Source organism: Trachypithecus francoisi, unplaced genomic scaffold, assembly GCF_009764315.1.
Source record: "Trachypithecus francoisi isolate TF-2019V2 unplaced genomic scaffold, Tfra_2.0 Lachesis_group0, whole genome shotgun sequence".
In the NCBI taxonomy this organism is placed as follows: domain Eukaryota; kingdom Metazoa; phylum Chordata; class Mammalia; order Primates; family Cercopithecidae; genus Trachypithecus; species Trachypithecus francoisi.
The window spans coordinates 20,369,097-20,394,575 of NW_022681453.1; the positions used below are offsets into that span (position 1 = coordinate 20,369,097).

General features: G+C 51.7%; 2 protein-coding genes and 1 long non-coding RNA gene across 5 annotated transcripts in view; 2 read left to right on the forward strand and 1 right to left on the reverse strand.

Moving 5' to 3' along the window:
- Positions 1-1,288: 1,288 nt before the first annotated feature.
- On the reverse strand, positions 1,289-5,617 carry TNNC1 (troponin C1, slow skeletal and cardiac type). Of its 2 annotated transcripts, none has more exons than XM_033209871.1 (6): positions 5,495-5,617; positions 3,987-4,017; positions 3,610-3,756; positions 3,247-3,361; positions 2,897-3,033; positions 1,289-2,516 (listed from the first exon to the last, which is right to left on the reverse strand). In XM_033209871.1, the coding sequence occupies exons 1-6, from the start codon at positions 5,516-5,518 to the stop codon at positions 2,488-2,490; spliced, it is 483 nt and encodes a 160-aa protein (XP_033065762.1). In that variant the 5' UTR covers positions 5,519-5,617; the 3' UTR covers positions 1,289-2,487. The 2 variants fall into 2 exon arrangements, with proteins under 2 accessions (XP_033065762.1, XP_033065757.1); XM_033209866.1 differs by lacking the exon at positions 1,289-2,516 and adding an exon at positions 2,606-2,812.
- LOC117082836 lies at positions 3,999-6,602 on the forward strand. The gene is made up of 2 exons (XR_004436792.1): positions 3,999-4,090; positions 6,495-6,602. It is a non-coding gene; the product is annotated as an uncharacterized LOC117082836 (long non-coding RNA).
- A 425-nt stretch (positions 6,603-7,027) lies between these two features.
- Positions 7,028-25,479, forward strand: part of NISCH (nischarin) — a 38,495-nt gene continuing 20,043 nt past the window's right edge. For both annotated transcript variants that reach the window (XM_033209843.1, XM_033209853.1), the window contains exons 1-6: positions 7,028-7,262; positions 9,345-9,428; positions 10,143-10,325; positions 23,760-23,808; positions 24,715-24,878; positions 25,205-25,300. In XM_033209843.1, coding sequence (XP_033065734.1) covers positions 7,170-7,262; positions 9,345-9,428; positions 10,143-10,325; positions 23,760-23,808; positions 24,715-24,878; positions 25,205-25,300 — 669 coding nt within the window. In that variant the 5' untranslated portion in view covers positions 7,028-7,169. The remainder of the gene's footprint in view (positions 7,263-9,344; positions 9,429-10,142; positions 10,326-23,759; positions 23,809-24,714; positions 24,879-25,204; positions 25,301-25,479) is intronic.

Here is a 25,479-nt window from a genome sequence, read left to right on the forward strand (position 1 = left end):
GACAAACCCAAAGTGAGTGAGATTCTACAGAATAACTGGCCTGGGCTCTTCAGATGTGACAAGGAAACACAGAGGACCGTCACAGACTGGAGGGGAGTAAGGAGACAGGAGGATGAGGTCACTCTAGTGCCATCTTGGATTGGCTCCTGCTCCAGGACAAGGACTTTAGGACACTAAAGTGAAAGAACTTCAATAAGCTCTGCAGATTAATTAGCAGTGTTTATGTCAATATTCATTTCCTGTGTTTGATCCTTCTGTGGTTAAAATGTTAACCACAGGGAAGCTGGGGGACCTGTAAATGGGAGTTCTTTGTACTATTTTTTGCAAGCCTGAAATTTCAAAATGAAAAGAAAAAAACAAAACACCCAACTAAAACCTAGTGTTGGGAAGTAACCTCCACGTCACAATACCCCATGGCTGAACCTTTGCCTCCCCCTGGCTTCCTTATCTCAGGAAATGGCAGTTTGGCCAAAAAGCTAAGGGTCATTTTGGATTTTCTCACTTCTCACCCCTCACATTCAAGCCTTCAGTCAATTCTGTCCATCCTAGTTCCAAAATGTGCCTTGAATCCATGCACCCCCCACCCCCTCTCCCTAGCACCCCACTGTACTGGGAGCCACCAAGCTTTCTTGCCCAGAGCCTGCCCCCGCTTCATGCCAGCTCCTGGATCCCTCTCTCCCACCCCTTTTGTTCTCTGCAGCCCTCACCCCTCACACTGACTGGGTCCTCATGGGGCCTGGCACTGCCCACGTCTCCCAAGACTGCTGGGGCTTGGTTTCCAGCCCAACACTGCCTTTCTGCTCCTGAGACCTTCCCAGTCTTTCTCCATGGCCTCCCACGGCTGGTTCCCTGTGGTTCCCCCAGATCTCATGCATAGGCAGCTCCTCCAGGGAGCTTTCCCAGACCACTCTAACTCATGGGCCCACCACGCCTCCAGTCTCCACTCCAGCCCGTGCTGGTTTTCCCACTGTACTCATCTCCTTAAAATTCCACCAGATTTGGCCGGGCACGGTGGCTCACACCTGTAATCCCAGCACTTCAGGAGGCCAAGATGGGCGAATCACTTGAGCTCAGGAGTTCAAGACTAGCTTGGGAAACATGGTGAAACCTTGTCTCTACTAAAAATACAAAAATTAGCCGGGTGTGGTGGCGGGCGCCTGTAATCCCAGCTACTCAGGTGGCTGAGGCACGAGAATCGCTTGAGTCCGGGAGGCAGGGGTTACAGTGAGCCAAGATTGCACCACTGCACTCCAGTCTGGTGACAGAGCAAGACTCTGTCTCAAAAAAAGAGAAAAAAATCCACCAGATTAGGGACTGGGCCTCACTGTGACATGCCCCAGCATCCAGCCTATGCTGGGCACATGGGAGGTGTGTGATGAACCACTGCGTGGTGCACTGGCTGGTGGTGCTGCCCAATGTAGCCCTCCCTTTCTCCTTGGAGGTCACCCTTCCTGGGTCACTCTGGGTGTCTGTACAGGTCCCCAATTCTCCAGCTCACAAGGGCAGGCCTGAAGGGACTCCCCTCCACTCCCCTCAGGTCTCTCCAGGGACCAGAAAGTTCTTGCTAGCTCTGGCCTCCACCAGAGGCATCTTTAGAATTCCAAGACCATCTCTGGAATGCCGGGCCTGTCTGGGGAATGCCAAGGCTGGGGCACAGGTGCAGAGAGTGGAGTGGCTGGGCGGGGCAAGGACAGCTGATGGCATTCTGGCTAGAGTCTGGGTGCTGCTGGCAGCTGTCCCTCCTGCGAACACCACTGCTGACACCTCCACTTCCTCGCAGACCCCAGTGCCCATGCCCCCAAGACAGCATCACTGTCTGGCGGCAGCTCTGGACTGGGCGCTCCCACTAAGCTGAGAGCTGCCAGGCCTTGGGCCTCCATCTCTGTCAAAGAGACTGGGCCACAGGAGACGAGCCTCTGAGGTTCACAGGAACTGGAAATCATGCCCATTTGGATGTGGCCCATCCGACAGGGCCCTTGGCTGGAAGCCAACTGGCTCTGCTCTCCCCCACACTCATTGGATGACCTTAACAGGTCCCTGTACCTCTCTGGGCCAAACAGGTGAGGGGAGGTAGAGCCAACTCCATGCACCTCTGGCCCTGGGAGTCAATGGTGCTGGCAGGAAATACAAGTGAGTGGGTGGGTGAACCAGCACTGTGGGCCTGCAGGGACGCCACAGGCTCAGCTCCATTCCAGCCACGGCTGACAGGTAACCGGGATTGCTCTGCCAGGCAGCATTCGGGACCTAGCTGTGTACCGCAGTGAACCACTCCCTCCAAGGAGAGGACCCCTAGGCTGCCACAGTGGTTGACCAAAATGATGGCCCCCAGGAACTTGTGGGGGTTCTAGGCCCCCACAGACTCCAGATGCTGAATCCCTGGAGATGGTGCCTAGGCATAAGGAGTGATAGAGGGCAGCCAGCAGGGCAGGCCACACAGCAGTCTCCGATCTCATCTCACTCCCAGCAGAAGGCAGTGTGGAGTGGCGGTCAGGCGCCAGGCACTGCAGCCAGCCTGCCTATGACAGGGAAGGAAGCAGTCATCGGGTAAGAGTGAGTCCTGAGGAAGAGTCCCTGGCCCAGGGACACCAGAGGCAGACAGCAGACCTCCGGGGAGCACGCTTTATTTGCATCCCCCAGGACAGAGTTGGGGAGGGAGTCAGGGGATTTGGGGTTGAGGACATGGCCAGGTTCAGGTCCTGGGACCCCAATCCCCTCCCCAACCCCAGGACTCAGCTGCAGTTGGAGGCTGGGCATGAGAAGCTCTGGGTGAAGGTCAGCATCTACTCCACACCCTTCATGAACTCCAGGAACTCTGTGGAAAGAGGGGCAGGTGTGGGTCGGGGGTGGGGGCTGGGCAGAGCATGGAGGCAGGGGACCAGCCCACCTACCCGCTTACCATCATAGTCGATGCGGCCGTCGTTGTTCTTGTCTCCGTCCTTCATGAGCTCCTCGATGTCGTCCTCCGTGATGGTCTCGCCTGTAGCCTGCAGCATCATCTTCAGCTCATCCAGGTCGATGTAGCCATCAGCGTTTCTGTGAGGAGAGGGCTCAGGGTAGGACTGTGGGGAGGGCATAAGGCAGCCCCACCCATGCCCCAGGAGGCAGAGCAGGGACACTGGGAGATGGGGCATCCCTCTCCCCAATCAGGAGGCCGCAGGGTCCCTAGACCTGGAATCTGAGACCGCCCTCCTCTCCAGTTCGCCTTGAGTGTGGGTCAGGGTCAGAGGTCAAGGGTCACACGCTCACTTGTCAAACATGCGGAAGAGGTCAGACAGCTCCTCCTCAGATTTCCCTTTGCTGTCATCCTTCATGCATCGAACCATCATGACCAAGAACTCATCAAAGTCCACCGTGCCGCTGCCTGGGGGGTGGGCGGCATGGCCGTTACAGAGGCCGGGGTAGGTACTGCAGGCAGCACCTTCGACACGAACCCCCATGTTCTCACCGCATCCTCACACCAAATGCCAGGCTTCTGTGGCCATTATGCCCATTTTATAAATGAGGCAACTGAGGCTCAGATAGGCAAAACCGCTCCCAGCTAAACAGAGCCAGCATTCCAGCCCTCAGCCAGCTGGGGTTCTTCTGGAGCCTTGGGAGGAGGGGGCTTACCGTCCTCGTCCACCTCGTCAATCATCTCCTGCAGCTCCTCAGGGGTGGGGTTCTGGCCCAGCATCCTCATCACCTTGCCCAGCTCCTTGGTGCTGATGCAGCCATCCTCAGCACCCAGCACGAAGATGTCAAAGGCTGCCTTGAACTCTGTGTTCAGGGGTTGGGGGGCACAGTAGTCAGGGCTCAGCAGCCAGGACCTCAAAAGGTCAGAACCCTGGGGCCATCTGCCAACCTGCCCACCTCCCTTGGGGACCTCTATGAGGTCAGAGCAAGAGGGACCAATCCTCTGCTCTCTGGTCTGGGGTCCTCTTCTGGTAAGGGGTCCCCACGCCAGCCTGGCCCCGCTGGTCTCCGACATGTGTGATAGGGGTTCTCACCATTTTTCTGCTCTTCTGTCAGCTGCTCTACCTAGAAAGGAAAGGGAATCTCAGGGCTCAGACTCAGGTATAGCTGCTGCTGAGGAAACCAACCCATTCCACAGGTGAAAAGGCTGGAGCCGGAGGAGGCAGGCTATTTTCAGGCCACAGGGTGGAGGTCTCAGTCCTCCCTCCCTGCCCCCAAAGCCCTGATGTGACCCAGCTGGCCTCACTGAGACTGGACTCAGGGCCAGGGTGACAGGTGGGCACCCCCTTCAGGGCCAAGGTGACCCTCAGTAACAATAGTCAGTGACCACTCAATGTCCTTTCGGCCCCCATGAAACTCAAGCTGGGTGGCCCGAGGGACAGCTGTCCCTCAAGTTGGGACAATAAAACCAGTGTGGGGGCAGGCAAGCCACCCACTGTAACCTGACCAGGGTGGCCACTGGGCTATTTTTAATGAGGAACAAAGTTAAACCTGGTGATTGTTCTGGGGACTTTGGTATGCAGGGGGTGGGGCAGTGTTATCTGGCCCCCTGGCCTGCTAGTGCCGCCTCAGGAGCCAAAATTAGTCCCCAGCTCCGCCAGGCCTTGTATGGGCACTGGGTGGAGGGCTGCCCCCACCCCAGCTCCATGGACTCCCACAGGATAAGCAGGCATGCCCCCAGAGCTGGCTGTAGCACTTCCCTGCCCAGGAATGGGGGAGGCTGAGGAAGGGGTTCCCCTGGGGACAGCTGTCCATTCCAGGATGTCCTTGCTCTGGAGTTGGGGGAGGTCACCACCACCCCTGGATAGAATAGCATCTGAAGACCCTCAGTGACCCAGGAGGCTGCAGGGGCTTGGGGTGACCACTCTCTAGCCCTTGTTCCCTCGCTCTCACCCCCAGCTAAGCCACTGAGCGCTGAGCCTGCCAGGCATGATGGGAGCTGGGGCCCCAGTTCTCTGTTCCTTCTTCCTTGGTTCTCCCTCATGTCCAGAACTTCCCTGCCTCAAACTTCAAAGCCCCATCTCCAGCCCAGGACTCAGGCTCTGCAGCCCGCTCCTCTCACACCCTCCACCTTCCAAAGCATCTTCAGCCAGTCAAGGGGCTGGAGTGGGCTAGCAGATTTTGAGCATGTGAGAAGCATAATGTGAGGGGCAGAAATGGGGGTTGGGGACAGGGAGACAGTAATGGGGACTCAGACAGCTCAGGAGGAAGAGATGAAAAGAGAAAGGCAAAAATGTCCAGAGACAAATGCAGAGACATGTGGCTGAGTGACAGTGCCTCAGACTACAGACACTTGGAAACAGAGAGTAAGACATGATGCTGAAAGCTGCGACATCCTCCACCACCCTTCAGACCCTGAACTCCCATCCCTTCTGCATCCCCAAACACCAGAACCACTGTCACTGTGACAGCCTGGGTTGAAGGCACGTAGGCCTTCTCCTGGGTCCCCACCACTTCCCTGGGGCCACTAGCCCCCCATTCTGAGCTGAGTGAGCCCCCAGTGGGCCTGCCCACCCCAGCCCTACCCAGCCCTGTCCCTCACCGCAGCCTTGTAGATGTCATCCATGCTGGCGGCTCACAGGACAGCCTGCTGGGGTTGCCAGCCGGCCCTTGACTTAAATAGCCCTGCCCCACCACATTCCTGGCCCAGCCCAACCCAGCCCAGCCCAGCCCTGCGCGTAGTATCCTGCAGTCCCTCCTCTGGTCCCAGTGATCTCGGGCTGGCCTGAGTCCCTGTGTCCTCTGCCCAGCGCAGGAAGCAGATGAAGGGCTACGAGGGCCAGGTTTCTTTCCCTCCTGTCCCCACACTCCCCAAGGGACTCTCTGAAAACGTTTCTGGAATGAATGAAAACATGAGCCCAGTGCAGGACAGGAGTTACAAAGTTGTGGGCCCTAGGCAAGGCCCGGGCAACACAGCAGCTCAGGCTCCCATCCAACCAGGGAGGCGGGTGCCATGACCACCCCTTTCCAGATAAGCAAACTGAGGCTCTGGAGGAGTGGTGACTTGCCCAAGATCTGACTGACTTGGCAACCCCTGCCTTTAACTCCACCTCTCTGGAATGGGGGTGCAACGTGCAAGGAGAGGCTGGGAGTGCAGGGCCCTGCCAAGAGAAGCCTCGAATATCAAGCTCATAGTACGATGCTGTGGAACTGGTGAAGGAGGAAGTGACTGGTCCACCTTAGGACAGGGTGGCCAGGAGCCCTTCTGCCAGAGGAGCCTGCCCCAGACCTCCCATCCGCCCAGAGAGAAGTACTCACTTCGGGCTTAAGTCAGCTGCTGTCAGTTATTCAACAGCACCCCTACAGATGCCCCATCTGTGGCAGGCTCCTTTCCTCCTCACCCTCTAGTTAGGGTACCACCTCCCTCTTCTAGGTCTCATCTTTCCCTGGTTTAGGACTCAGTTCCCCATTCTAGCACTGTAGTTCCTGGGTCCAGGTCAACCTGTCTCCCTCGTTTTAAACTCTGGCAGGCCACCCCGTGGGGTTCTTGTGCTCAGTGGCAGCACACACCCCTCCATCCACCTACATCCTCCTTCGTACAGAGTTCATATCAAGTTTATCCCTCTTGATCAACACGCTCCCTGCCTCGAGCACTACTGCGTGCCGGGCCGCGCATGAACCGACCCACTCAGTTGTCCAGGAGCCCCACTGACAAGAGATCTCGGAGTCTCGGAGAGGTTCAGAACCGGCCCAGAATCGCTCTCGCCCTGCTCCGGCGGTAAGCACAGGTCCTGTTTTCTCCTCCAACCCGCCTTGCCCTAAAGAGAAAGAGCTCAACAGCCAGGTGAGGCACTATTATGGCCTCCTTTATCCGGAGGAGTAAACTGAGGCCAGAAAGAGCAGTGACTTGCTTCGTGTAGCCCGGAAGGCTCGAGACCTTCTGTCCCCCCTTCCCGAGGACGGAGGGGCGATGCCCAGAGCTGTAACCACCAGGGGTCTCAGTTTCTAGCAGGCTGCGCAGTGTACCTCCAGCCGCGCCACGCAGGTAGAGATTTCGCCAGCGAGCACTGCGCACGCGCGCGCTGTGGGTGGCGCCTGTCAATCACGCACGAGGGGCGGGGCGAGGGCGCAGGAAGAAGGCGGGGCCAAGATGGCGGCGCAGCGCGCGGCGGGGGCGTGGGGCGGCGGGGGCTGTGGGGCGGTGGGACGTTGACCCCGCCCCCTACTGCTGCCAGTCTGCGCCGGGCGGCGGCGGCGGCGGCGGCGGAGACCCGAACATGGCGACGTCGCGCACCTTCGGGCACGAGCGGGAAGCCGAGCCGGCTAAGGAAGCGCGCGTGGTGGGCTCGGAGCTCGTGGACACTTATACGGTTTGTTGGGGGCGCGGGCACGGGCACCTGAAGCGGGGGTGGTGGCTGGAACCGGGAGTCCGACTTGGGGGCTTGGGGAGGGGTCCGGGATCTGCAACCCTGAGGAGCGGGTAGAAGGGTCTGCGATTGCGAGGGGGCTGGGACGGGGGATCTAAGGAAAGGGATCTGGGCCTCGCAGGTCCGGGTGAAGGGTTGCTCGGGGCCTGGGGAGGCGGTTTGGAAAAGGGTACGCGATCAGAAAGGGAGGCTCGGGTTGGGGGCGGCATCTGGGGATAAAGGGGGCCTGGGGAGGGGGGGTGTCTAGATGAGGCGAAACCCCTCTGGATCCTCTAGGACTGGAGGGGCCCCGGCCTGAGAGACCGTTACTGGGGTTCAGGAGAAAGGCGATGGGGAGAGGGTCTCTGATGGATGGAATCAGGGAAAAAGGTCAGGCTCCGCAGGCCTGGAAGAAAGAGAAGGCGCCAGCACCCTGATCTGGGAAGCCTGCGGTGGTGGTTGAGATTTCTCTGAGAAGTGTAGTATAGACCTGGGGAGCAGACGCCTTGGGGGTCGGGCGGAGACAAGAACGGAGGACGGATGGAGCCCAGCTGTGGAGAAATAGGGATGGTCTCAGTGCTGAAGCGCAGGCCCTATAAACCTTAGGAATCTTCGCGACTTTGGGCTGTGGGAGCGAGATGGGGCAACAAGCTGCGCACACACACTTCTAAGCTATGGGGGAGACAGAGGACAAATGGGGGGTAGTTTCCGACTCTGATGGGGTTGGATGCCAGACCTGTGAGCCTGGTGGGCTGCCTGGCAAAAACTAGGCATTGAGCACCTCCCTGCTTCCTCCTTTGTTCCCACAGGGTAGGGAGTGGGTGGGGGCCTTGGCCGTGCCTGCACCCCCCCTCCCTGGCCCTCATCCTAACCTCCCCCTCTGAGGGCCATTCTTCGGGCTCTTTTCTCCTTTCCTGAGGGCAAAGGGAAGGAATCAGGCAGGATGGGAAGAGGAGAGGGGTGGATCCTGGAGCAACAGGCCAGCCTGGAGAAATGGCTGCTCCTCAGGGCTGGAGAAGGCTTCAGCTCCATGCTGCAGAGAGGAGAGGGAAACTAGATGCAGGAGGCGGGTGATGGCTGGCCAGCCATCAGCTATGGGCACCTTCAGCAAGAGGGCCATCTTCAAAAAGCTCTCCCTATTCTGGACTGCGCCCCTCCTCTGCATGTGTGTCGGGGAGGTGGTGATCTAGACTGGACCCTACCATCCTCTGTCTCCGGGTGTGCCAAGTTGGATATTATGAACACACCTACCCTTTGAACACTTGCCATGGGTCAGGCCCATGGACAAAGCATTTTACATGCATTGCCTTACTTGGTCCTTGATTCTAAAATGGAGGAACTGAGGCTCAGAGAAAACTTAGGCTCCAAGTTACTTATATAAGTGACACATAAGCTGCAGCCAGGAAATGGCAGAACCAGGTTTTTAACCCAGGCCTTCCTTAACCTCTAGGCCATATTGCCTCCTGATAGAGCTTAGTTGCTACCACTCCCTCCCCACATCAGCTGCTTGTGCCTTGATTCCTGGCTCAGTAGCAGAAATCACAGCCATGAACCAGTTGAAAGGGTTGGAAAAGGACTTGCTTCCAGGTGATAGGGCACCTGGAAAGAAGTACAACAGAGAAGATGCTCAGGCTAGAACTGGCCCTCCTCTGCCTCCCTTGGAAGAAATGGCCTTGCCTGCAGCTTGGGTTGGGTTTTGAGTTACCTAGAGGCAGGAGGTAAAAAACTAAAGAGGTGACTTGTTGTGGTAATCACTTTTTTCATTCCTTACTGATGGTTGGAGCCACAGGCTTGTCCCATGTGCCTCCCAGCCCTACTGCTTGGGCCATGGAGGAGGCTGAGAAGGGGCCCTGCTGGTCAGCAAGGGTCAGGTGTAGAGGCTGGTGGGCAGGGGCAGCCTGACTTTGGCCTTGGGATGGGTCTGAGTTGCAGAGAGAAAGACTGATGAAAGATAATTGGGAAAGGTAATTGCAGCTTTTGCTGTGGGGGGAGGAGACTCCTTGTTGGGGCTCCCTTGCTACAAGGGCTTTTGGTTTCCCCTTTTAGGTTTACATCATACAGGTCACTGATGGCAGCCATGAGTGGACGGTAAAGCACCGCTACAGCGACTTCCATGACCTGCATGAAAAGGTAACTGTTAAGAGGTGGGAGCACATATTTCAGGGCTGGGGGGCCTGTAGGCCAAGTTTCCATTGTGCCACACATTAGTTTTAGGGCAAAAGAGGCTCCATATCCATAGTTCTTTAATAAATCACTTTGTTAATATAACTGCATTCACTAATATAGCATGTAAATGCTAGCCTTCAGCTCTAGCATGAGCCAGTCTGCAAGGAGCATATTTGAATTTCAGTTTTAATATTTCCAGTCCTAGCTTGGATACGAGATGCTGAGACAGTTTCCTGGGAAGGGGACAGGTTTGAACTTGTTCGACCTAGCTATAGCTATTCCAAAGCCTGTACTCTAATATCTGGCTTTGCGTTTAACATCTTTGCATTTGGAGATGCTGTCTTTCTCTGGGCCATTTACAGCATGTTTTAAAGACACACCACTGCCGTAATTGGTTTTTACTCTGGCTTGGAAAAGATGGCAATTTTAGGGGCAAAAGGTGTTACTTTTCTGAATGTCTCCATGGAATTCCTTGTCTGGAATTGTATTGGTATTTCTAATGCTAATTGGATTGAAAGAGGCCGAATCCCAGGTGCCCTCGTTTGGTCACTGATCTTGGTACTGCAGGGAGGGGCTGTGCAAGTGCTGACAAGCGCCTGTCCTCAGGCTTCTTGCCTTGGCCCTACATAGGCACAGAGCCTCTTAGTCTGTGGTTGATGTGCTTATGTTTTTTTACAGCTCGTTGCAGAGAGAAAGATTGATAAAAATCTGCTTCCGCCCAAAAAGATAATTGGGAAAAACTCAAGAAGCTTGGTGGAGAAGAGGGAGAAGGATCTGGAGGTCTACCTCCAGAAACTCCTGGCTGCCTTCCCTGGCGTGACCCCCAGAGTGCTGGGCCACTTCTTGCATTTTCACTTCTATGTAAGTTCCTCATCGGGTTTTCGCCTGTGCCTGCAAACCCACAACTGCCAAGCTTGAGGCAGCAAACCAGGGGGAACCTCAGCTTTGAGGTGGGCCGGGGTTTGACCCTAGGTTAGAAGATGGAGGAACGTCACCCTGGTTAGGGATGTGTTGTGGGCAGAAGCATGTTAGTTGACAGATTTGCCTTAAATTAGACTGAGTGTGGCCACAGAGATGCTTTCCTCCACCACAAGGCATTTTGTTTAGCAAAAATGGCCTGTGGGTGTTTAAGCTAGGTTTCCATCCAGATGGATGAGGCTGGATTAGAAACAGCTGACACCTGGGATAGACTATTGTTGCGTTGTTGGTTCACAGCTCAAAACTAATTAAGGGATTAGTCTGTGATGGTGGAATATCACCATCTTGGGATGTGTGATCGGGGTCCACGCTGCCAGGGTGCTAAGGTTGAGGGTAGATAATTTCCTCTGATGGGAGAGTGTGTCGTAGAACAGCTCTGTACTCCGTCCTGGACAGAAGAACAACTTTCATAAGTCGCTGGTGACAGAATGCGTTGTCAAACTTTGAGAACAGCGCTTAGGCAGTGTGAAACCACAGTATTTGTTTTTTGGGTTTTTTTGTTTCTTTTGTTTTTTTTTGAGACGGCATCTCGCTCTGTTGCCCAGGCTGGAGTGCACCCGGATCTCGGCTCACTGCAAGCTCCACCTCCCGGGTTTACGCCATTCTCCTGCCTCAGCCTCCCGAGTAGCTGGAATTACAGGTGCCCGCCACCTCACCCGGCTAGTTTTTCTTTTTTTGTATTTTTTTTTAGTAGAGACCGGGTTTCACCTTGTTAGCCAGGATGGTCTCGATCTCCTGACCTCGTAATCCGCCCGTCTCAGCTTCCCAAAGTGCTGGGATTACAGGCTTGATCCACCGTGCCCGGCCAATATTTGTTTTCCAATATTTGTTTTTTTGAGATGGAGTCTTGCTCTGTCACTGAGGCTGGAGTGCGGTGGTGTGATCTCAGCTCACTGCAACCTCTGCCTCTTGAGTTCAAGCAATTCTGCTATCTCAGCCTTCCGAGTAGCTGGGACTACAGACTCGTGCCACCACACCCAGCTAATTTTTGTGTTTTTAGTAGAGATAGGGTTTCACCATGTTGGCCAGACTGGTCTGGAACTCCTGACCTCAAGTGATCTGCCTGCCTCAGCCTCTCAAAGTGCTGAGATCACTGGCATGTGCCGCCGCACCTGGCCGAAACCACAAAATTAAATAGCAGTTCTGTTTATGAGAATTTTTTTCTAAGGAAAAATCAGGCAACTGCAAAAAGGATATATGAACAAAGGTAGTCATTCCAGGATTATAACAAGATAGTAAGGACAACCCTGAAGTCTAGTAGAAGAGGTTACAAAAAAAAAAAAAATTAAAAAACTGACCAGGCGCAGTGGCTCATGCCTGTAATCCCACCATTTTGAGAGTCCAAGGTGGACATATCACTTGAGGTCAGGAGTTCGAGACCAGCCTGGCCAACATGGTGAAACCCCATCTTTACTAAAAATACAAAAATTAGCTGGGTGTGGTGGCAGGCGCCTGTAATCCCAGCTACTTGGGAGGCTGAGGCAGGAGAATTGCTTGAACCCAAGAGGCAGAGGTTGCAGTGAGTCGAGATCATGCCACTGCACTCCAGCCTGGGCAACAGAGAGAGAGTGAGACTTCATCTCAGAAAAAAAAAAAAGAAAAGAAAAGAAAAATCAAAGGGTACAGCCAGGCTGAGCACAGTGGCTTATGCCTGTGATCCTAGCTCTTTGGGAAAAAAAAAACAAACAAAAAACAAGTCTGCAGCTCCACCATCATTTTCCCAGCAGCAACACCAGTCTTCCTAGCAGACTCTGTCTCAAAAAAATGCAGCTTTCTTAAGCAGTATCCAATTGTATGGCTGTACTTTTTTTTTTTTTTTTTTTTTTTTGAGACAGGGTCTCACTCCCTTGCTCAGGCTCGAGTGCAGTGGCCTGATCATGGGTTACTGCAACCTCAAACTCCTGGGCTCAAGCGATCTTCTTGCCTCAACTTCCCAAGTAGCTGGAACTATAGGTGCATGCCACCACACCCAGCTAATTTTTAAAAAATTTTTTATAGAGATGGGGTCTTGCAATATTGCTCAGGTTGGCCTCAAACTCGAGCTCAAGCAGTCCTCCCACCTCTGCTTCTCGAATGCTTGGACTGTAGTCATGAACCACTGCACCTGGCTGACTGGTCTCATTTTTATATGGACATATTTGTCTAGGAAAACTCTAAGAGGTTTACGTACACCAAAATGCTAAGAGTAGTTTTCTCTGAGTGATAGATTTTCAGATAATCTTTGTTTACTTGTTTTCCCTTTATATGATGAAGACGGGGAAGAATCCACTCCCTTTTCAGGCTCACCTTGAAGTAACCTGTGGGTTATGGTCCTAAAAGCCCATCTGTATTTAAAATACAACTTTCTTGGCCAGGTGCAGTGCCTCACGCCTGTAATCCCAGCACTTTGGGAAGGCCCAGATAGGCAGATCACTTGAGGCCAGGAGTTCTAGACCAGCCTGGCCAACATAGCGAAACCCCGTCACTACTAAAAATACAAAAATTAGCTGCACGTAGTGGCGTATGCCTGTAGTCCCAGCTACTGAGGAGAGAGGCATGAGAGTCACTTGAACCTGGGAAGGGGAGGTTGCAGTGAGCTGAGGTCATGCCATTGCACTTCAGCCTGGGCCACAGAGTGAGACTCCCATCTCAAAAAAAAAAACAACAACTTCCTTAAAGTCTTTTCAGAGTAAGACAATTGAACTTTTCTTGCATCACTAAAGAGCTTAGACATTTGGTGGCAGTGCTAACCTTGGGCCACTGAGCTTGGCAGGGATAGGTGGAAAAGTAGATAGCATTCACAGATGGGAACTGTATATATACTTTGGATTTTATTTAGCATATACCAGCAAGTATAGGGTTAGCAACATACCCTTTTGTAAACATATTTTTACCCTTTCTTATGTGAGAAAAAATTTGCATTCCTTATGCAAGTCTTTCAGATAAACTTCACTGGTTAGTATTTTAAGAAATAATGTACTTAGCCGGGTGCGGTGGCTCAAGCCTGTAATCCCAGCACTTTGGGAGGCTGAGATGGGCGGATCACGAGGTCAGGAGATCGAGACCATCCTGGCTAACACGGTGAAAACCCCGTCTCTACTAAAAATACAAAAAACTAGCCGGGCAGGTGGCGGGCGCCTGTAGTCCCAGCTACTCGGGAGGCTGAGGCAGGAGAATGGCGTAAACCCCGGAGGCGGAGCTTGCAGTGAGCTGAGATCCGGCCACTGCACTCCAGCCTGGGCGACAGAGCAAGACTCCGTCTCAAAAAAAAAAAAAAAAAAAAAGAAATAATGTACTTTAAAGGTCACGCACAGTGGCTCACACCTGTAATCCCAGCACTTTGGGAGGCCGAGGCGGGCAGATCACGAGATCAGGAGATCGAGACCATCCTGGCTAACATTGTGAAATCCCGTCTTTACTAAAAATACAAAAAATTAGCCAGGCGTGGTGGCGGGCGCCTGTAGTCCCAGCTACTCGGGAGACTGAGGCAGGAGAATGGCGTGAACCTGGGAGGTGGAGCTTACAGTGAGCTGAGAGACAGTGTCACTGCACTCCAGCCTGGGTGACGGAGCAAGACTCTGTCTCAAAAAAAAGATTGTGCTTTAAGGAAGCTTTGGTTAGCCATTTAGGGAGGGAACTTGACATGCAGCCCTTTGACGATACTTATTCCTTGCTTGAGACCTGTGCCTTTGCGGAGAGATCTCGCTGGCTGCGTCACATGTGCCTGGCTCTGAGGTTGGAAAGGCCTGGACTGCTCTTTTGAAACTGGTTTGCCTGAGATGGGCCTGGGCTGGCTACATCTGGTTCTGGTTTGAGGCAGGCTCCACTACTTGTAGAAGTTTTGATGTATTTGGAATTAGTGTTATCAAACAGGTCCCTAAGTTATATAAATCCTAGGATTTAAAAAAGCAATTGAACCCATCTTTGGATTAAACCCACAGTTGATCAGCCATGGCACTGTTGACGTTTTGGACTGGATAATGTGTTTCTGTAAGGAGCTATCCCATGCGTTGTTTAGCAGCACCCTGGCTTGTACCCACTGGATGCAGGTAGCACTTTGCCACCCAGCTATGGCAATTAAAGATGTCTCCAGACATTGCCAAATGTCCCACTTGAAAACCACTGGATTAGATCTTCATTTGGGGCCTAAAGATTTGTCAGCCTTTTCTCCAGACTGGGAGCTCTCTAGGGAATGTTTCTCTTGACTTTTATACCATCTGTGTCCTCTTGGAAATTGGTCCACATGTGTTCTGCCTCTTGTGTTGCTGACATTGGATAGGGTGGACCCAGGGAACCCTATTTGGCCATGGTGTGAATTTTTTTATTTTGATTTTTTGAGACAGAGTTTCGTTCTTATTGCCCAGGCTGGAGTGCAGTGGTGCAATCTCAGCTCACTGCAACCTCCGCCTCCCAGGTTCAAGTGATTCTCCTGCTTTAGCCTCCTGAGTAGCTGGGTTTACAGATGGCCCGGCACCACACCTGGCTACTTTTTTGTATTTTTAGTAGAGGTGGGGTTTCACTATGTTGGTGAGGCTGGTCTCGAACGTCTGACCTCGTGATCTACCTGCCTCAGCCTCCCAAAGTGCTGGAATAACAGATATGAGCAACCACGCCTGGCTATGGTGTGGATTTTTAAAAATTGAGGTATAATTCACATACCATAAAGTTAACTCTTTTTAATGTGTACAATTTATTTATTTATTTATTTATTTATTATTATTATTATACTTTAAGTTCTGGGGTACATGTGCCAAATGTGCAGGTTTGTTACATAGGTATACATGTGCCACGGTGGTTTGCTGCATCCAGTGTATACAATTTAGTAGTTTTTAGTATATTCACAACGTTGAGTGACCATCGCCACTATCTAATTCCAGAACATTTCATCAGCCCAAAAAGGAACCTGTACCTGTTAGCAGAAGCTTCCCATCCCTCTGTACCCAGCCCCGGCAGTCACTAATCTACTTTTTGTCCTTATGGATTTGCCTCTTCTGGACATTTCATAGAAATAGAACCATACAATATGTGGCCTTTTGTGACTGGCTTCTTTCATTTAGCCTTATGTTTTCAAGGTCTGTTCATATTGTAGCGTGAATCCTTCGGTCCTTTTATGATGGAGTAATAGTGTATTTTTTGGATATACCACATTATGTTTATTTATTAGCAGTTGATAAGTGTTAGGTTTGTTTCCATTTTTGGCCATTGTGAATGATGCTGCTGTGAGCATTTGTATGTTAATTTTTGTGTGAACTTATGTTTTCATTTTTGTTGGATATATAGCCAAAAGTGGAACCTGAGTTATATGGTAACTCTGTGTTTGACTTTTTGAGGAACTACCAAATTGTTCTCCAGAGTTGTTGCACCATTTGACGTTTCCTTCGGCAGTGTACAGGTTCTAATTTCCCCACATTCTTGCTTAACATTTCTTGTCCATTATTATTATTATTATTTTTGATCTTAGTTGTTCTGGTGAGTGTGAAGTGGTATCTCATTGTGGTTTTAATTTGCATTTCCTTGATGACTAATGTTATTGAGCCTCTTCTTTTTTTTGAGACAGTGTCTTGCTCTGTCGCACAGGCTGGGGTGTAGGGGCATGATCCCGGTTCACTGCAACCTGTGCCTCCCGGGTTCAAGCGATTCTCATGCCTCAGCCTCCCAAGTAGCTGGGACTACAGGCGTGCACCACCAGGCCTGGCTAATTTTTATATATTTTTTTTAGTAGAGATGGGGTTTCACCATGTTGGCCAGGATGGTCTCAAACTTCTGGCCTCAAGTGATCCGTCCACCTTGGCCTCCCAAAGTGCTAAGATTACAGGTGTGAGCCACCACATCTGGTCTGAGCCTCTTTCCATATGGTATTTGGCCATTTGCATATCTTCTTTGGAGAAAAGTATCCAATTCTTTATCCTTTTAAAAATCAGATTGGGCAGGGCGCTGGTGGCTTATGCCTGTAATCCCAGCACTTTGGAAGGCTGAGGCGGGCTGATTACTTGAGGCCAGGAGTTCAAGACCAGCCTGGCCAACATGGAGAAACCCTGTCTCTACTAAAAATACACAAATTAGTCATGCATGGTGGTATGTGCCTGTAATCTCAGCTACTCGGGAGACTGAGGCACAAGAATGGCTTGAACCTGAGAGGCGAAGGTTGCAATGAGCCGAGACCACACCACTGCACTCCAGCCTGGGTGACAGGGTAAGACTGTCTAAAAAAAAAAAAAAAGTCAGATTATCTTTGTTGAGTTGTAAGAGTTCTTTATATATTCTGGCAACTAGACTTTTAGAAACATGCAAATACTTTTTCATATTCTGTGAGTTGTCTTTTTTTTTTTTTTTTTTTGAGATGCAGTCTTGCTCTGTTGCCTAAGCTGGAGTACAGTGGCGTGATCTCGACTCACTGCAACCTCCACCCCTGGGGTTCAATTCGCGTGCCTCAGCCTCCCGAGTAGCTGGGACTGCAGGCACTTGCCACCATGCATGGCTAATTTTTTTTGAGATAGAGTCTTGCTGCATCGCCCAGGCTGGAGTCCAATGACGCAATCTCGGCTCACTGCAACCTCCGCCTCCTGGGTTCAAGCAATTCTGTCTCAGCCCCCCAACAGGCATGCACCACCACATCCAGCTAATTTTTGTATTTTTAGTAGAGACGGGGTCTTACCATATTGGTCATGCTGGTCTTGAACTCCTGACCTTAGGTGGTCCACCCTTCTCGGCCTCCCAAAGTGCCAGGATTACAGCCTGAGCCACCACGCCTGGCCTGCCCGGCTAATTTTTGTATTTTTAGTAGAGACAGGGTTTTACTGTGTTGGCCAGGCTGGTCTCGAACTCCTGACCTTAGGTGATCCACCTGCCTCAGCCTCCCAAATTGATGGGATTACAGGGGTTAGCCACCGTGCCCAGCCATCTTTTCATTTTCTTGATGGTCTTCATTGAAGCACAAAAGATTTAGATTTTGATTAAGTTCAGTTTATCAGGCCGGGCGCGGTGGCTCAAGCCTGTAATCCCAGCACTTTGGGAGGCCGAGACAGGCGGATCACGAGGTCAGGAGATCGAAACCATCCTGGCTAACATGGTGAAACCCCATCTCTACTAAAAAATACAAAAAACGGCCGGGCGCGGTGGCTCAAGCCTATAATCCCAGCACTTTGGGAGGCCGAGACGGGCGGATCATGAGGTCAGGAGATCGAGACCATCTTGGCTAACATGGTGAAATCCCGTCTCTACTAAAAAATACAAAAAACTAGCCGGGTGAGGTGGTAGGTGCCTGTAGTCCCAGCTACTCGGGAGGCTGAGGCAGGAGAATGGCATAAACCCGGGAGGCGGAGCTTGCAGTGAGCTGAGATCCGGCCACTGCACTCCAACCCAGGCGACAGAGCAAGACTCTGTCTCAAAAAAAAAAAAAAGAAAAGTTCAGTTTATCAATTTCTTTGGTCAGTTGTGTTTTGGTATCATATATGAGAAACCATTACCCAATCCAAGGTCACAGAGATTTATAACAATATATTCCTGTATGGATTTTGTTTGTTTTTTGAGACAGGGTCTTGCTGTGTTGCCGAGGCTAGAGTGCAGTGGCACCATCTCGGTTCACTGCAGCCTCGACCTCCCAGGCTCAAGTACTCCTCCCACCTCAACCCCCCCAAGTAGCTGGGACTACAGGCATGTGCCACCGTACTTGGCTATTTTTTGTACTCTTTGTAGAGATGGGGTTTCTCCATGTTGCCCAGGCTGGTCTCGAACTCCTGGGCTCAAGTGATCCACCCACCTCGGCCTCCCAAAGTGCTGGGTTTATAGGCGTGAGCCACCACACCCAGCCTGCGGTGTGGTTTTAATAACAAGGAAAGAAAGCACTACCTGTTACCAGCCCACTTTAGGTGTGAGTGCAGGGGTTGCCGCCTGTGTGAGTGAGGAGCACACTGTGGCACTTGCCTGTTGCCGTGCTGCTCTTCATATTGCTGTGTCCTGACCCTCTTGGACATGTGGTGACAGGACTCATCCCAGAACCCCTGGAACAGGTTTTCAAACTCAGTGAAATGGAATCCCACGTGGAATTCTAGCACACCATGTGGGGCAGGACCTCCAACTGTGGTGGACTTGGAGGCAAGCAGAGGCGAGTTTATCTCCCACCCCTATTTCTCAATGGTTTAGTCCAAGTCAGTCATTTAACCTGCCTGTGAGCTGGAGGCTGATGGGCCGGGGTCCTTGTGAGGCCTGTAAGAGACTGTGCAGTGGGCCGGGTGCGGTGGCTCAAGCCTGTAATCCTAGCACTTTGGGAGGCCGAGACGGGCAGATCATGAGGTCAGGAGATCGAGACCATCCTGGCTAACCCAGTGAAACCCCGTCTCTACTAAAAAATACAAAAAACTAGCCAGGTGAGGTGGCGGGCACCTGTAGTCCCAGCTACTCGGGAGGCTGAGGAATTCAGTTCTCTTGAAAGGTGTTTATATTGTTGTCTTCTTTTAAAGTTAGTTGGCTAGAACAAAGATCCTTTTCAAAATTGGAATCAGGGGCTATGTTGAACTGTTAAAATCTTAACATTGGCTTTAGCATCCAATTTATTTCCATAATTTGTTGTAGTTGCAAAGTACTGAGGCTATGAATTATAACAGATTTTCTTTTGAACTTGCAGTCTTGCAACTCTCTTCAGTTAAAGCTGAGGTTTGAATCCATCAATGGGGTATTTTAGCTTAAAGTTGAATCACACATATGCCTGACTCCTGCTAGAATGCCTCATCACCAACATAAAGTGAGACGAGGAGGGCCGGGCGCAGTGGCTCATACCTGTAATCCCAGCACTTTGGGAGCCTGAGGCAGATGGATCATGAGGTCAGGAGTTCAAGACCAGCCTGGCCAACATGGTGAAACTCCTTCCTACTAAAGATACAAAAAATTAGCCAGGTGTGGTGGCACGCACCTGTAATCCCAGCTACTCCAGAGACTGAGGCAGGAGAATCACTTGAACCCAGGAGGCGGAGGTTGCAGTGAGCCGAGATCACGCCATTGCACTCCAGCCTGGGTGACAGGGCAAGACTCCGTCTCAAACAAATAAAAAAAAGTGAGACAAGAATTCCAGCCCTTAGCATGTGTGTCTCAGCCACACTTGGGGGATGGCCTCAGTAACATGTCATTCACTCCCTGGTTAGTGCCCCACAAATAAGCACACTGCCTGGGCATGTGCCAAACCGAAGCATCTGGGACTGGCCTGGGGTTTGCGTTGAGTGTAGGTATATGTGTTTTGAAGTACACTTGTTTGCAGGGCATGTGCGCAGGCATGCTCAGTCAGAATTTTAAGTTGCAGGACCACACCCCAGCTAGTGTTTACATGAAGCCCAAACCTCTGCCCACAGCTGCACACCAACACAGAATCCTGGCAGGTGGTGGGCAGGTGGTGCGGCTGATCTCTTGGTCAGTAACACATTGGGAGGGTGAGTGTTAACAGTTTGTAAACATAGCTGGTATTAAGTTTCTTTTTTTTTTTTTTGAGACACAGTCTCACTCTTGTTGCCCAGGCTGGAGTGCAATGATGCAATCTCGGCTCACTGCAACCTCCACCTCCCGGGTTCAAGTGATTCTCCTACCTCAGCGTCCAGAGTAGCTGGGAGTACAGGCATGTACCACCACGCCTGGCTAAGTTTTGTATTTTTAGTAGAGACAGGGTTTCACCATGTTGGCCAGGCGGGTCTTGAACTCCTGGCCTCAAGTGATTTGCCCCCCTTGGCCTCCCAAAGGGCGGGGATTGCAGGGGTGAGCCATCGTGCCCAGACAAGAATTGAAAATACATTTCAATTCAGACATTTATGGCACCCCAAAGCAATTCAAGTCCCTTCAGCACAGATTGGGTAGGGCATGTGGGCTAGGGCCACTGACACCCCACCCCACCTCCTCCTGGCATGGGGAGGCCTGACTCTGCCCACCTTTACTCATGAGCCCACCGTTTAACCGGCGAACTCTCTGAGGAGGCCCGTGTGCTAGGTTTGGGGGCTGAGGCATTTCTGTGCTCCTCTCTGGTTCAGTCTCCCTCCCAAGGTGAAGGACAGCCTGGAAAACCAAGTAGAAAGTATTGGCAGCAGTATGTACTTCCTGTGCCCTAAACAGCAAAATTATTACACAAATTGCTTTGAGATTCCTTAGAAGTGAAAGCTTTCTCTTTGCTTAGTAGCAACTGGTGGCCCTTTCGTTTTCTCAACTTCCTGTGTGTTCCAGAAATTCCAGCCCTGTCCCCTTAGAGGCGCTGGCATCCAGGGTGATTTCATTTTTCTTTTTGAGAGACAGGATCTTGCTATGTTGCCCAGGCTCGACTCTGAACTTAGGGGCTCAAGCAATCCTTCTGCTTCAGCCTCCCAAGTAGCTGGGACTACATGCCTAGCCCAGGGCGATTGTTTTTTCTGTGTTCTTTCTGAGCGGACACCAGCTACCTGAAGAAATGTGCCATTGGCCGAGTGTAGTGGCTCACGCCTGTAATCCCAACACTTTGGGAGGCCGAGGCGGGCAGATCACTTAGGTCAGGAGTTTGAGACCAGCCTGGCCAAAATGGTGAAACCCCATCTCTACTAAAAATACAAAAATTTGCCGGGTGTGGTGGCGCAGGCCTGTGATCCAGCTACTCAGGAGGCTGAGGCAGGAGAATCACTTGAACCCAGGAGGTGGTGGGTGCAGTGAGCCAAGATCACGCTATTGCACTCTAGCCTGGGAGACAGAGCGAGACTCCGTCTCAAAAAAAAAGAAGTGTGCTGTTGAAAGTGAGGGTCGTTTAGTACTGATTGTGCGGAACCCTTTACCCTGAGATAACTGTAAGAGCCTTGTGTCCTGAGAGGCCCTGGAGCTATTCTTGGGGAATTGAGGTGGGCAGAGATTGGCAGCCCTTGGATGGAACCTGCTCAGCTCCAGGCGATCTGATAGCAGGGAGGATTGCGAAGTGCAGATCTATAGATGGGGCGTGGTTCTCAAAACCATCCGTGGAGAAACAAGCCTTTGGATCACTGCAGGCTCTTCCTCATGTTCAGTTCTTCACAGCTGCCAAGGAAAATGTCATTTAGCTTATGTGGTTGGAAGAGACTGAAGTTAAACTTCAGAGCACACCCATCATCTCTGCCCTCACTTTCAGCCGGAGCCCCGTCCTGCCCCGCGCCTGCTGCGCCCCTCTCCTTGCCCTTTTCCATTCGGCCGTGCACCCTGCCCGTCCCTTAAAGCTGAGGCTGCATGTGCTCATTTTGTTCCCTTTGCTTTTTGTCCAGGAGGTACAGCAAGGAGTTATTCTCATGCTGTAAATAAGCTGAATTTCAAGCAGATTAAATGAATAAACAGATTTTTTTTAAAGATTCCATAAAGGACCGAAAGAAAATTAGGAGAATATTTTTATAATTGTGGAGTGAGAGAAGAGGCCCAAGAAGTCATGAAGGATAAAAAAAAAATAGAGGTTAAACAATGTAAAAATGAAAAATCTCTATCAGAAAAAGAACCATGAACAAAAATAGAAGGTATACGCAGACTGGGAGGAAATGTTTACAACATATACACCACCATTAAAATGGCCACCGTGTATAAAAGATAAGAGAGACAAACAACACAAGAGAAAAACAGGAAAAGGACACTCTGTCTCCTGTATCTTTAGAATCCCATAAACACGTGAATTGCTTGTCCGGGTGAAAGCGATGTTCCCAATGTTCCTGTGAGTTATGAAGATTATGCAGCCTCCATCTGGAGCTGTTTACGAAAAGGCCTGTTGGCTGCCATCTGTCGATGAGTTAAAATTCTTACCTATGGGATGTGGGGGTGGGACGCTGAAGGCCTTGGGGGGCACTGCCAACCCCACAGTTATTACACTGAAGTGCTGAGGCAACTGGTTTTATATGCAGAGGCCCAAGGCCAAGGACTTGAGTGTGGCTTTGCTGGTTTTTAGCCATGTAAAATTGAGGGTGTCAGCACTTGTCCACCTCAGTTTGTTCATTTGTGAAACAGAGTTCCAGATAGAAGCTTCCATCGCTGGGTGCAGTGATTCACGCCTGTAATCCCAACAATTTGGGAGGCCGAGGTGGGAGGATCTCTTGGGGTCAAAAGTTCAAGACCACCCTGGGCAACATAGTGAGACCGTGTCTCTACAAAATATTTTCTTAAAAATTAGTTGGTTGGCTGGGGGCAGTGACTCATGCCTGTAATCCCAGCACTTTGGGAGGCTCAGGTGGGCAGATCAGTTGAGGTCAGGAGTTTGAGATCAGCCTCACCAACATGGTGAAACTCTGTCTCTACTAAAAATACAAGAATTGGCCGGGCACCATGGCGCATGCCTGTAATCCCAGCTACTTGTGAGGCTGAGGCAGGAGAATGGCTCCAACCTGGGAGGCAGAGGTTGCAGTGAGCCGAGATTACACCCCTGCACTCCAGCCTGGGCAACAGAGCAAGACTTCATAAAAAAAAAAAAAAAAAGCAAGTCATTCTGATGCACACCTATAGTCCCAGCTACTTGGGAGGTTGAGGCAGGAGGATTGCTTGAGCCCAGGAGTTCCAGGCTGCAGTGAGCTATGGTTATACTATTGCACTCAGCCTGAGTGACAGAGAAAAACCCTGTCTCTATTAAAAAAAAAAAAAAAAAAGGCAGTTATCTCTTTTCCTCTTGTGGGATGTTGGGAGGATTCAGGAACCTTAAGTGGCTCAGGCCGTGACCCAGTATGAATTAGGATCTGGGGTGTTGTTTGTATGACTGGAGGCTTGTCCTTTTTCTGCCTCCTTCATCGCATCATTTAAAAAGGAAATCCTTCCCACTTCTTTCTTGGGACCCTGGGACTGAATGTTACTGTTGTGAATCTGGAAGGGATGAGCACAAGAAGAAAGCAAGCGTTCACTCTTTTCCTGAGACAGGTTTGAAACATGAGAGAAAGTGGAAGTGGTCATTCCCAGGGGGAGGGTTAGCTCTGGGCGGTCCTTCATCCCACCAGGGTGATAGGAGCCTCTCTTCCAGAAAAAAACAGGACTTTTCTGTCTGCTACACCCTCTCCTAGGAACACCCAGAGCCAGTTTGGGGAGCTGCTAGCTTCCCAGAAGCCCTTAGCGTAATGCAGCTCTGCTGGCCTCCTGGGCTACAGTGCCCTTGGCCCTGTGGACTGGAGTCGCAGCATTAGGCTGGTTTTGGTTTCCCTTCTGCTTTGGAGGAGACATTTCAGGTATCCATATAACTAGAATATTGAGTTTCCCTTTCTAAGCTTGCTTCATTGTAGGTTTATGCCCTCCTTTCTTTAACTTTCTAGAGAGATGGCACTGGCACAACAGAGGGGATAGATAGCAGGGAATGTGCAAATCCCAGGGACTGGCTGGTGGACTTCCTGAGGGCAAATTTTGTTTTCTCTGCAGGAGATAAATGGCATCACTGCAGCACTGGCTGAAGAGCTCTTTGAGAAAGGTATGTGGCCACAGGTCCCTGAAACACTGGGCATAAGTTGTGTAGTTTTATGAGGCGGGCAGAGGCACAGGATGACACAGAAGTCACTCTGGAGCCCACCTACCTGCCCTGTAGGTGGCCAGGTCTGAGGAGCTGTGGTCCCTCAGTACTCTTGAGTACCATGTCAGGGGCTCAGCCCAGACTTGGGCTCTGTTCCAAAGCCGTGTGGTGGGTGCCAGAAGGTGGGTAGCACGCTGCTCCCTCGCACCTGATTTGTGCTTACCTGAAAGGGCTCAGATGGCAGATAGAAGCTGACCCTGGGTCCCATCCCTGCCAGAGAGCACAGTTATAGTAGCTAATGTGTGACGAATGCCTCCTGTTAGCATCTTACTGCCTTCCCCCAAGAGCCACAGGTATAGGTGAGGATACAGGGTCAGAGGACCAGTCACCAACCTGAGGGCACATGACTGGGAGGCGTGGAGCGAGGACCAAGCAGCAGGTATTTGGGCTCAGAACCCATCCTGCTCCCAGGCTTTGTGCCGTGCTGGCACCATAGGCCTGCGCCTGACCTGGGTGTTTGCATTTCAGAGGTTGCAGCATAGGTCTGTCACCCAGAATGCTGCCTCTCGCCAGCCTCACTCTGGCTCAGTGCCTTTGGTCTCAACTCGGCCTCACTCCTTCCTCAGTGGCTCCCCAGCCTCACAGCCCCACAGCCCTGCCCTCCTGTGTCATCACATGTCTAGGGTTGCCCTATGCCTAGCAGGCACCCAGGAGGGCAGCAGCTCCTGCATGCCCAGGGCCCTGGCTTTGCCTTGACACAGTGGGGGCTTGCCAACTGCTTGTTGACAGAAAAGATATGGAAATCCCAGCTGCATGAGGGCTGGGGCTGCGGCTGGACACTTATCCTTCAGGGCATGGCTCTTGCAGGAGAGCAGCTCCTGGGGGCCGGCGAGGTCTTTGCCATTGGACCCCTGCAGCTGTATGCCGTCACGGAGCAGCTGCAGCAGGGAAAGCCCACGTGCGCCAGTGGGGATGCCAAGACTGACCTCGGGCACATCCTCGACTTCACCTGTCGCCTTAAGTACCTTAAGGTAAAACTGCAGCAGCTCAGTTGTGGAGAGCCCCTCAGTCGGTGGGGGTGCAGCCTGCAGGGGACTGGCTGGCAGTTTGTGTGAAGGAGACCATGGGGGGACACTTGGTGGAAGGAAGGCCTCCTGGTTATTCTTGGCACTGTGCTTCTGGCTGTGGGCACCAGGGGGCAGTCGTGACCCAGTGTCCTATTAAATTAAGTCTTGGTCTGAGCCTGCTTTGTTGAAGGCAGAAGTGGTCAAAGTTGTCTTCAGCTTGTCAGCTGCTGCAGCACTCCCCGATGGGTGTGCGGTGCTGTTCCCAATTTAAGCCTTATCTTTGGCCTCAGGTTTCTGGCACAGAAGGACCTTTTGGGACCAGCAACATTCAGGAGCAGTTCCTGCCATTCGACCTATCAATATTCAAGTCCCTGCATCAGGTGGAGGTAAGGCCCGGTGCTGCCGGAGTGCAGGAAGGCCGAGCCCTGCACAGCATCCTCTTGCTCCCAACTCTGTGGCTAGGAAGTGTTTGTGATGCTGGGTGTCCTGATTTAATCAAAAGGTGCTGTGCTTTCGTGTTTAGCAGTATGTGACAGGTTCTGCGTAGGTGACCAGGCCTTCTGAA

Excerpts from the sequence above, each read along its gene's own strand:
- TNNC1 (XM_033209866.1), bottom strand. The coding sequence starts at position 5,518 with ATGGATGACATCTACAAGGCTGCG. Across the intron at positions 4,018-5,494 it reads ATGACATCTACAAGGCTGCG|GTAGAGCAGCTGACAGAAGA; the intron begins GTGAGGGACAGG and ends TTTCCTTTCTAG. Across the intron at positions 3,034-3,246 it reads CTCTTCCGCATGTTTGACAA|AAACGCTGATGGCTACATCG; the intron begins GTGAGCGTGTGA and ends CTCTCCTCACAG.